Below are 11,755 nucleotides of genomic sequence, written 5' to 3' on the forward strand. Positions count from 1 at the left end.
ACACAAACAACGAAGTTGATACTGAGTCTGGTGACAAAATTAAACACTGACATCCTAGAGATGTTTATCTCATGTGACATATGAACTTCTTACAATAAGGAATATTATCACTTGTCAAATAGAAAGGAACATCATTACACCCAAAATATGAGTCTGTTCAAGCATTCACTGCATGCATGCACGCACACACACATACACATGGACGCACTCGCACACACACACACACACACACAGCAAGAAAACTGTATATATCGTTTAATACCAATAAATTGGTCTACTGACAATAATTTTAATAATTCTTGTAATTTGTCCTTTCTTCATGTACCAAACCCAGATTTGGTCTAAAATGAGTACCATTGTGATGTGTTTAGTAAAGAAGACATAATATACAGTATGTACACAATTTTGATGAAAAGCCTAACATGAGCAAAGAGTTTTGTAGAAAAATATAAGTCACAGATATACATCAATATGTCCACAATGTTACAGATATACACTCAGCTAACACGCAGGAGCGGTGTAACAGCTTCATCTCCTTTTTCAAAACTAAGGTAGACAACATCCGCTCCACTCTCTCCGGCCCTCCCACCCCCATGTCCCCCCCTCCCTCTGGCCCCCCTGCATCTCCAGTCGGTTCGGCAGGCCTTCAGTCCTCTCAGCTCCTCTGCTGTTTCACCAACATCACACAGCATGACACTGAAGACATCTTGAGACGGATGAAGCCCTCCACCTGTGCCCTGGACCCATTTCCCTCTGTCCTCATAAAAAGTCCCTTGATCACCAAAATCATCAACCAGTCCCTGCAGTCCGGCCATGTCCCCCCATCCTTGAAAACTGCTGTCATCAAGCCACTACTCAAAAAGCCCACTCTTGACCCAGAACCACCTGCCAACTACCGCCCCATCTCCAATCTCCCATATCGAAAGTGTTGGAAAAGGTGGTCTCTGCCCAACTTCACAACCACCTCACTACAAACAGTTTTTATGAGAAGTTTCAGTCTGGGTTCCGCTCTGGCCACAGTACGGAAACTGCTCTGGTCAGGGTCACCAATGACCTGCTGCTGGCAGCTGATGCTGGCTCTCCATCTGTTCTCATCCTTCTTGACCTCACCGCAGCATTCGACACCGTCGACCACCACATCCTTCTTCGCCGCCTCCACTCTTCCATCGGACTTTCTGGCTCCAACCTGGCTTGGTTCACATCATATCTTCCTGACAGAACTGAATATGTATCCCTGGCGGGTGCAAATTCAGTTACACACACAGTCAGTGGGGTCCCTCAAGGTTCAGTCCTAGGCCCCACCCTCTTCACTCTGTACATGCTCCCCCTGGGAATGTCTTTCCATTGCTATGCTGATGACACCCAACTCTACATAAAAACAAACCCAACACCCTCTGCAGCTTTATCCACAGTTTCCTCCTGCCTGGAGGAGATAAAGACGTGGATGAAGGTGAATTTCCTGCAACTAAACAGCTCAAAAACGGAAGCCATTCTTGTTGGCACTCCACACCAGATCCGGTCATCCACTATCACCCTCCCCAGTCACAACATCCACCTCTCACCCTCAGTCACAAATATGGGGGTCAAAATGGACCCTCACCTGACTTTTGAGGCCCACATCAAGCATCTGTGCAAAACCTCCTTTTTTCACCTCAGAAACATTGCGAAACTCCACCCTTCACTCACTCTCCCCGATGCTGAGAAACTTGTCCACGCCTTCATCTCCTCCAGGCTCGACTACTGCAACGCACTCCTCATCGGGATCCCCAGCAAGAACATCCAGCAGCTGCAGTACATCCAAAACTGCACTGCCAGGATCCTGATGAGGGTGCCGAAATTCCAGCACATCACACCCATCCTCAAATCCCTTCATTGGCTTCCAGTTCAGTTCAGGATTGAATACAAGGTTTCCCTTCTGTCCCACCAGTGTCTCCATGGCTCTGCCCCCCCTTACCTCAAAGAACTCATCCCCCCCCTCCTCACATCATCTCCGGTCCGGACGATCACATCTCATCCAGCAAAACAGAACCAAACTCAGGACTATGGGCGACCGTGCTTTCAGCTCTGCTGCCCAGTCTGTGGAATGCTTTCCCTGACCAACTAAGGGCACCACAGACTGTGGCTGCTTTTAAGAAAGGCCTAAAAACACATCTTTATAGAAAAGCTTTTGACTAAATACTTTTATCTGGTTTTCTATGCTTGTTTTAGCTTAATTTTATGCTACTTTTAACTTCCTCTATCTATGGTGTTACTTTTATCCTTTGTGTGTGTGTGTGTGTATGCATTGTAGCACTTTGAGATCATTTATTTGATGTAAAGCGCAATATAAATAAAATGTATTATTATTATTATTATTATTATTATTATTATTATGTCTCTAATATTTGTCTTTTTTATATGTTTGTATTTATATTTGCTTTTATGCATTTCTATTTAGCGTATTTATATGTGGCCTATTCGGCCAAGGGAATAATGCACAGCAATAAGAATAATGTTTGGCCCATGCATTTCAAAAAATAAGAAAGATTCATTACAGTTTTCAGACATCTGTCCCATCCTCATTCCTTTTCCCCAGTTGAATATCATCTGAGTGGTGTGAGACATTGTCCAGGATCAACTAGGTTTTCTAAATGAGTTACCGTCATAGGCCACTACCTCAGAAATCACGCCTATAATTAGTAAGTTCAGCAGAGATAATCTGGGAATCAGCCAGGAATCGCCTCTGCCAGGAGTTTTCCTGGCAGAGGCGAGCTTGAAGGTGCTTGAGCAACAGAATAGTTTCCAGACACATAATGGGGCCACGCTTCCTGCTAAAATCAAAGCAGTTATGAGAAGGCCAAGACCACACCTGGTTAAATGGAGCCTCTCACTTGAATGAAAAGTGCTGGATGGGGAAATGTTCAGATGGAAGATGAGATACTGATAGATTTGACAGATGTCAGATGCCATATTGGAAGAACTATTCATAGTCATCTTCATTATTTGTTTTATTGGGTTTTTATTTTAGCCACTGGGTGAAATGAAAGTGCATTGGGTGTTAGTCACGTGAATAGAAAGATTTGTGTATATTGGCCGTTCTTACCATAGCCATAGCCAACAGAGGTAATAGGCTATACAGCAATACAGCACCGTTTCATACTGTACTACCAGTGAAAGGTCTGATTTACTGTAGGTCTATCAAAACTTTGACGTTGCCATCCCCGTGAAGGCTCATTATTACAAATTTTCTGTCATTAACTGTAAGAACTGTAAGAGCCGTAACTTGAGAAATTATTATTTTCCTTGCCAGGGCTGTGGTGGTAAAACAAGAGGTGGGTAAACAAACTATGAATTTGGTGATCACGGAAAGGAAGATTGTGCCATGCGGAATCAATTTTTTAAAAAAAGTAATTCAGAATATGTTGATATGATGGTGAAGGTTGTTATCCAATGTTTATAACAATGTCAATGGTATAAATAATTCCTAGTGTTGGTGAGTGTATATATTTTGTGAATGTGGATACAGTGTGTTTTCTTAATGTTAAAAGTTGCAATTGGTGAATAAACTCTTTAGAGAGAAACTCTAATAAGAGGTGGATAAACTATTTCTGAAACTTCAGAGGTGGATAAACTGTGTTAAATTGCATTTACAGTAGCCTCCACTACACCCCTGGTCCTTGCAAAAAACAAAGTGGGATGAAGAAGTGATTGGGATAAAGATTTCCTTTCATATGAGACAGAATGAGAAGTGTGCAAACATTATCTATTCTAGAACCATATATGGACATCCTCAAATTGAAGCAACATCTCCAACTTCTGCTGCTACTGATGCTGCTCTATTATTCTCCAAAGCCCATGGGCTTTGCCACAGGAAAGCGGTACTCCATTAAGGCGCATCCGTAACATTCACATCTCCAACTTCTGTCGCTTCTGGTGCTACTCTATTATTCTCCAAAGCCCGTTGGGTTTGCCAGAGGAAAACGGTACTCCATCAAGCCATATCCGTAACATCCGGCTGGCTGCGTGTGGGTCAAGGCTGCTTTGGTTATTCCATGACGGTCATTCTCTTCCATGCTACTGCTCTGAGTTACATGTATGTGCAATGCATTCTGAGGAGCAGGAGAAAGTGTTGATTGGTTTGGCTTGTCCAGGCCCTGGTCCATTTAAGACAAAATGCATGACATTTTGATATTAAACAACAAATGTAAACCAACTCATTTCATTGCCATAAAGTAATATAATTAATTTTTAAATAAAAACTGAACTGAACTGAACTGAGATTATGCCTGGAACCAACCTACTTTGTGTTGTATTTAAAATAACTCTGGCTCTGCTCTGCTACGTTTTTATATTTTTGTTTGTTTTGTTACAATTGTGCGGTGTGTGCTGCTGATGGTATACCATAATACCGTATTCATATTCATGGGCATTTCTTGACTCATTCCCATGTCACAGTCCTATCCTCAATGGCAAGAAGCCAGGCCTCAGGTTTGGTGAAGACTCTTTGTTCATTGATTCTGATAGTTGGCTGATAGTTTGCTGATTGATTCTGATAGTTGGCTGAAAAATGCAATGCTTACAAATGTAGGAAATGCACAAGAAAATGTACTCAGATGTATATCAGTATTATGTCTTTAGTGGTTGACCACATCAGCATGATGAGGGTTCCAGTATTTGCAGTTTTCACTCAACCAAACATTTTTCTGGTGAAATACTTAGCTTCAATATTACCATTAAAATGGATATAAAGGTCCACTGCAGCACTCCACTTTTACCACAGCAACCAGAACATCACAGAAGAAAGAATTATTCTCTACAGGTAAATGGCAGTCCAAACCTTCTATCTGTTTTCCAGGTTCATCTTTTGCAAATTCAGGAGGGATGTCTCTGATCTTTGCTCTTTTGGTCATTCTTCCACTGACCTTCCGTGCAGAGGGGAGCATCATCAGAGTCACCAACGGAGGATGCTGGGGCACATGGGGTGGCATGACAAACTGCCCCTGCGGCTATCGAGTCATTGGCTTCTGTCTCAAGGTAAAATAAATCTGTTTTCAGTTTTTGGAATAATCACTTTAATCATTGAGTCTAGGTAAGATAGTGGATCTGTTCAACATGTTAAAGTGACAAGAAACTAATCCTGTCAATCAAATTTGTACTGATGTCAAAAGTATGGGTTAATATTTTTCTTTGAAATGTAGTGTGCAAGTATAGAGCAGAACAGAAATGGAAATACTCAAGTAAAGAACAATACTGTACCTCCAAATAGTACTGCAGAGTAGCACTTCAATGTACCTTTCAACACTGAACACTGCAACATTGAGATGCATTACGTTGCTCTATCTTGTCAATAATTAAGGATCTTTGGTATCACCTACAACTGAAGGGGGTCGGGAGTGATCGTGACCGAAATGTCCTGTCTGCTGACGACCTCCCTCCACTCAAGTGAAAGCTCTATGCTCTTTCAAAAGACCTTATGATACAGGGCCATACTGGGATTGTTTGGACGGACAAAAGATCTGTGGAAGGAAGGAAGGATCTACAGTATGTTTACACAAGACCAAGCCTTGTAATCAAATCAGTGTCACATTTACTGAAAGAGCTATCGCTTCCTTTGCCTCTCAGATGCAAATGTTTAAAAATACTGATAAAAAAAAATGACTGAAAAAGGTCTTGTTAACATGAAAGTTGACATGAGAAGAGAAAACAATGGAACAGGAACCCCAAAGGGAATGGATTTCCACTGTTTTCCATTAGGTGTGGATGTTTCCATCCCATTAATGAAAACATAGCTGCTGAAAAAATGATGTGAATAGAAAATAAATATCTATGTTTGTTTGAAAGTTGGCTGCATAAACTGTGAAGTCTGACTCATGCACAGCTAGTGTTCAGTTTGAGTAGTTTATTACCTCCACCAAGGAGACTGTGTGCAGTGCAGTTTGTTGCTGTGTAGGATTACGTATACTTTAGTGGAAAAATGTATGGGCCAAGGATGAACCCTTTAAATGAGCGCTTCCAACCAGGGGCGTAGCCAGAGGGGTGGCTCCGGGTGGCACAGGCTACCTCACCATATGCGTGCCTGAACGCTAAATATATATATATATATACTGTATAGTTGGTCACAACTTTATGAACATGTGAAATTATGGGTTCCAAAACCAGAAAAACATTTCTCACTTCCACTTTGGCTCAAATGGCCTAATTCCTGAACGGATTTTGTTCAGAGCTGAAAATGAGCTGAAAACTGTATTTGACATTTTATCCAATTACAAAGAAATTTGATGTGAGAGCAGGGCTGGCACATTTAAGATTTTTTTTTTTTTTTTTTACTGTTACGCTCAAAGCATGACACTTGGCAGCTCCAATTAGAGTCGCTTTTTTCAAGTATGACCTGACCCAGAGAAGAGGGAAATAAATGTTACATAGCTCTGCAAAAAGTATAGGACAATGATAGACTTAAAGCAGCCTTAAAACAGTACATGTTAACTTGGAAACTCCAAGGACAAGGAGAAACAGCGAATCAACAGTGAACAAAATCTAGCAAGCAGGAGAACGTTTTAAATGTCGGACTCGGCGCTGTTGTGTGTGAAAGATAAGTTAGAGACTCCAAGTATATTGTTCTTTCACAAAGCAATCATCACTGTCCATATATTTTGCTTTTGTGTTGGCCCAATCATCTTAGTGAAAGTAAGATTAAGAACGTAAGTAAGCCAGTTTCTGTTATTTTGTCTAAAATTAGAGGAAAGAGGTGTGCTTTCCCAGACATCCTGCAGAAGCCTCTGGACTATCTAAACAAAGAGGACTGCTGCCCTGCATCACTAGTGTTTGTCATCCCTGAGGTCATGTCAAAAACTGCTCTGATGGCCATTGTTTTGTGCAAAATATTATCCTTTTTATTATCCTAATATTATCCTTTTTTATTTCCATTAGAGCTCAAAGGACAATGAGAAATGAGACAATGATTAATTAATTAACACACCATTTAACTATATCTTTATAAAGATATAGTTAAATGTTGTGTTAATTATATATATAATTGACCAATGGGCTCTCAGGAACAACACCAATCCCCAAAGAGAAGCATGAGGTAGCCTACGTAGATCAGTCTTATTTCTTATCATCAGACCAGGTTATTTCATAATCTTTGAATACTGGTTTCAGCTTCTCCACTGTCACGGCATGATCAGCCTTTCCATAGCCCTGCAAATAGTAAAGGAAATATAAATTTAATTAAGAAAAAAATCAAATGTAAAAAAGCAAAATGCATTTCAATTAAATTAACTGAATTAAACAACAAAGCAATAACTAGTTGTGTTTTACTCAGTAGGCCTGCAGAATACTGCAATGCAGACACTGCTAGTGTTTTGTTGTTGTTGTTGTTGTTGTTGTTGTTGTTGTTGTGTCAATAGAGTAACTTTAATGTTACAAACAATGCTTACAGTTGATTCTCCAAACACTCGCAGCTTCTTCTCTTGATGTTCAATCTTGCCTCCTCCAAGACATACACATTCCAGCCCAAGAGCTTGCATAGCTGGATTCACCTTCTCAAAGATGTGGTCTACAAATTCAGAGCACATAACATTAGGCCTATCTTCAGGAGGATTAATGCATTTGCCTAGCAGAGGTAAAAAAAAAAGAGCTTAACTTCAAATGACAGTGTAATAGGCCTATAATATGCAAACATGGGTTTAGGACTACTAATATCAAAGATCCTTTATAAATTGTATTTCTCTGTGTGTAGGGTTGTTTGTTTTAGACACTGCAATTTTAACACAATTTGTTTTTCATATTATGACATGAAGTGTCGTTGTTCTCTGTTAAAATGAAAATATATGGCTAAAAGTATATCCAGTTAGCTAGCGCTTTTACGGCTCCAAAACAGTTGGTGAATATGTTTTAGTTAGAACAGAGAGGGTTAAAGCGGAGGATCTTTGGTTAGAAGCGTCCATGTTTTCTTTTTACATTCCACTTCAATAACCTGGAACGCGCTACGTCCCATTTCTCTGGAACGCAGCATTAGTCTACTTATGCCGACTAAAATTATTTCCAGTTAGGACTACCTTTAAAGCAGGCTACGCCGCAGCTCATTCAACTACACCAACATTGAAAGCTCGCATATCTCAGCGTTTTACGTGCAAACTTACTGTGGAATTCTGCACTTTTCGTGCCTCTAACAATGTCTTTGTGAGCCTCTCCATCTTTCACTTTTAACCTCACCAGTATGTACTTGAACTTTCCGTCGGGATCTATTTCGACGTCGGGGACTTTGTTCAGGACGTCTGCCATTCTTACTCTGTGTGAGCCTGAACTTGTCTGGCAGCCTGCCACCCATGCGCAAGCGCATTTAGTCTCTCTTGGTAGCCTGGTTTACCTTATCGGGTCACTTGGGTAAAGTAGTGTCCTATTCACAGTATGATTATTTAGTAGTTTTTTTTAAAGCAATATTGGAATTAATGTACGGTAGCTTACTTCTTCCTCAAACTATTAAGACCTTGATCAAAAAGTGCTGTTGAAAAGAAATGTTACTTTTAGGCTATTACTTCCCTGTAACTTAGAGCTTTGCATGCAGAATGTAGTAATAGTTATAACAAAAGGCTCTAGCATGCAAGAAGGCTAACCCATGGCCATGTCAGACCTAATACTAGACTGAACAAAGTCCCCGACGTCGAAATAGATCCCGACGGAAAGTTCAAGTACATACTGGTGCTGAATGTTGACCACAGTTAGGCTATTAGGCCGCCTAATAGTTATAACAAAAGGCTCTAGCATGCAAGAAGGCTAACCCATGTCAGACCTAAGACTAGTTAACTACCTAGACTAACCTAGACTAACTTTTTATTTGTGTAGCCTATAGCCTATTTTTGCCATACATAGGCTACTTTAAAACCAAGCGTATAGTCTGCGAAACAATTACAAAGAAGACAAGTCATAGGCCTAATCACAATCATCTGAAATGGCATTAGAGTGAATCATGCATTTTTTTCCCCCATCAGACAATTACCCTTGGCTTTATGCCAGTCTCTCAGTCTAGTCCCCACCCTTACGCTGCCTGTCTCCCTGTCTCTCACTCACTTTCACTCTCTTCCTGACCAACGCTGAGACCTGTGGACTTTCCCATAAACGGAAGGCCGGTTTTCTCGCACCATGCTGCTTTCCCAGAACTGCTGCATTCTTAGGCCATTGTTAGTGACATACACTAGTATAGAAACCCAAACACTAATTTCCCCATGTAAGTAAGTGTAAAGCAAAGCATTCTTGCACCGGGTTTATGGATGTTGTTATGCTTTCATCCAACAGAATGTCCAATATCACTAATTTGATATGGGGATTCAGACCCTCTGATATCATCTTACCAACCAACTGCTTGGAGCCGCACATTTATATTTGATATCAAATGTGTCCTTTTGCCATTTATTGTGTCAATATGACAAGGCTGCAAGAACAATGTTTCATGATGAAGCTCACTTACTAAAGAGCGGGTATATGTTGCCGTATCAAAGAACAGAGGTCACGCAGGCAGCTTTGTCTCTGGAGTAAACAACAGCACGGCCAATTGTGGGGTTAAGGACAACGGCCTTCTCTTCTCTGAAAACAATGGAGATGCTGACAGTGCAAAACCAGAGGTGTTCACTCAAGGAAATAGTTTTTTTTCTTTGTCACTGAGTTTAGCCTTATTTCACCCTACTGACAGGTATGACAGAAAGACAGCGACAAAAAGCCACTGACTGCAAGAGAACTAAGAGTCAAACATGCACATTAAATCATATTATGACACCTGTATTGCTGTACTGTAGATGTTTTTTTGTGTGTGTGTTGTTTACTACACAGAAAACCAGGGTATGCTACAAAATCCATTAATACTATGCCTGACTGCAGAACTTGTGACTGATTGCCAGCATAATTCTTTGATCGGCTACACATTACATAGGCCTACAAACCAATAAGCACACATTAGATGGATACTCAAATGTGTGGATTTTAAACCACAGCAATGTGAATAGGCTGCTACTATCACTACTACTACTACTACTACTACTACTACTAGGCCCACTACTACCACTACCACTAGACCTACAGTACTACTAGGCCTGCTACTTTAGCCTACTACTACTAGGCCTACTGACAATATTATTAATATTAATAATAATAATAATAATAATAATTTGAATTAATTATAGGCAAATAAATGGTGTAGGCTGGAGTGTGTAGAATCTATGTTTGTGTCACAGCAGAGCACCTGCAATGCACTTGCACTTTCCTTTAGTGAGATAGCCTTAGTAACCCATTCACAAGTTAGATAATGCAATCGGTCTGGATTTCCTATGAGTCAAATAAGGGAGAGAAGAGATTGTCCGCCGGTCATTATCAGAATATAAGTCCCGAGCGGAGTAAGCGGAGGGCTCTTGCTTAACCCTGAACTACTCACAAAATGATATGAAAGACGTTCAAAATCCATTTTCCTTGACAGCAGTCTGTTATACATAGCAACTGCTGCAGATATGGAAAGGAATGGAAATTATTGGATTCAATTTGGTTTGATTTGAACAGATTGGAAATGATTGGACTCCTCATTTGAGTAGGTCATGTTGAAATATGAACATTAAAAGTTATGGTAGCCGGCGACCCGGGTTCGATTCCCGCCCCGTGGTCCTTTCCGGAGCCCACCCCTACTCTCTCTCCTGCTTGTTTCCTGTCATACTCTCTACTGTCCTGTCCAATTAAAGGCATAAAAAGCCCCAAAAAAAAATTAAAAAAAAAAAAAAAAAAAAAAAAAAGTTATGGTAGCTGAAATCTGGCTTTTCTGCCAATGGTGTGATCTGTTGGCCCTTGCAGAAGTGATAAAACAAGGCTTTCTCATGCACACAACAGCACATCTGAATAGGAACAATGGAGACAGGTTGTCTCCGTGTTTATGTGTTGACACCACACTCCAGGCGCCTGCACAGTCTTTCAGCCCAACTCTGATGAGCCATTTCCTTCCCTCCAGAACCCATAGGAAAAAAGGTCCCCTTGCCACTAAGACAAAAAGGAAACGCACTAGCGCCCGCCTGCCATTTCACCAGTTGAATATCTTAAAATAGAATGCCAAGAAGGGGGATGATTAAAGCCAATCAAAATAATACCAGTTCACTTTTTCACCCTAACAGCCCATCTCTAAAACATTCACAGGGAAGGTCCTGGCAGTTAAAATAGCTATTGAAATAAAGTGGAACTTCAAAAGTTCAAGTTTCAAATCTCAGCATTTAAAACAAATGTCTTTGTTGTCTCTCTCTCTTGACATTACTTAAAGGGATGGGTCGGAGCCAAACCCCTCTTTCCCTCCAGAAGCCTTGGTCGACTCGAATATTGGTCGAGTTAGTGCTACAGTATCAGCCAAATGGCTCAGTGCAGACGCTAATGGAACTAAGGGTTAGGATTGAGGTCATGGTTCAAAGGACCCTTGGGTGAAATTACTCCGCCGAACTATCCTTAAGCATAGGCTTTCTGTTACTTCTCAACTACTATGCTATCTATCTATCTATCTATCTATCTATCTATATCCTTATCACCCCCCCATAGTTCTTCCTCTCCTCTCTCACATCTTCACACACCTTTCTCTTATCTTCCTTTTTGAATTCCTTTTCCTTTGCTGGTCTCTCTATGTAATGCATGATGTTGCAATCGTTGATATTTCAGAGAATATTAGAGAATGATTAAAACTCCAGATGCCTTCTGTGGAAATGCTTTAGAATGTTTTCACGTGGATAAAACAGGAGCCCAACACTACAAACCCAGAGAA

At 40.7% G+C, this 11,755-nt stretch overlaps 1 protein-coding gene across 1 annotated transcript; it reads right to left on the reverse strand.

The window, feature by feature from the left end:
• Window positions 1–6,818: 6,818 nt before the first annotated feature.
• On the reverse strand, window positions 6,819–8,285 carry si:dkey-51e6.1. The gene is made up of 3 exons (XM_062555988.1): window positions 8,121–8,285; window positions 7,416–7,534; window positions 6,819–7,176 (listed from the first exon to the last, which is right to left on the reverse strand). The coding sequence occupies exons 1-3, from the start codon at window positions 8,260–8,262 to the stop codon at window positions 7,084–7,086; spliced, it is 354 nt and encodes a 117-aa protein (XP_062411972.1). The 5' UTR covers window positions 8,263–8,285; the 3' UTR covers window positions 6,819–7,083.
• Between the last annotated feature and the right edge of the window lie 3,470 nt (window positions 8,286–11,755).

The sequence above is a fragment of the Sardina pilchardus genome, chromosome 15 (genome assembly GCF_963854185.1).
Source record: "Sardina pilchardus chromosome 15, fSarPil1.1, whole genome shotgun sequence".
In the NCBI taxonomy this organism is placed as follows: domain Eukaryota; kingdom Metazoa; phylum Chordata; class Actinopteri; order Clupeiformes; family Clupeidae; genus Sardina; species Sardina pilchardus.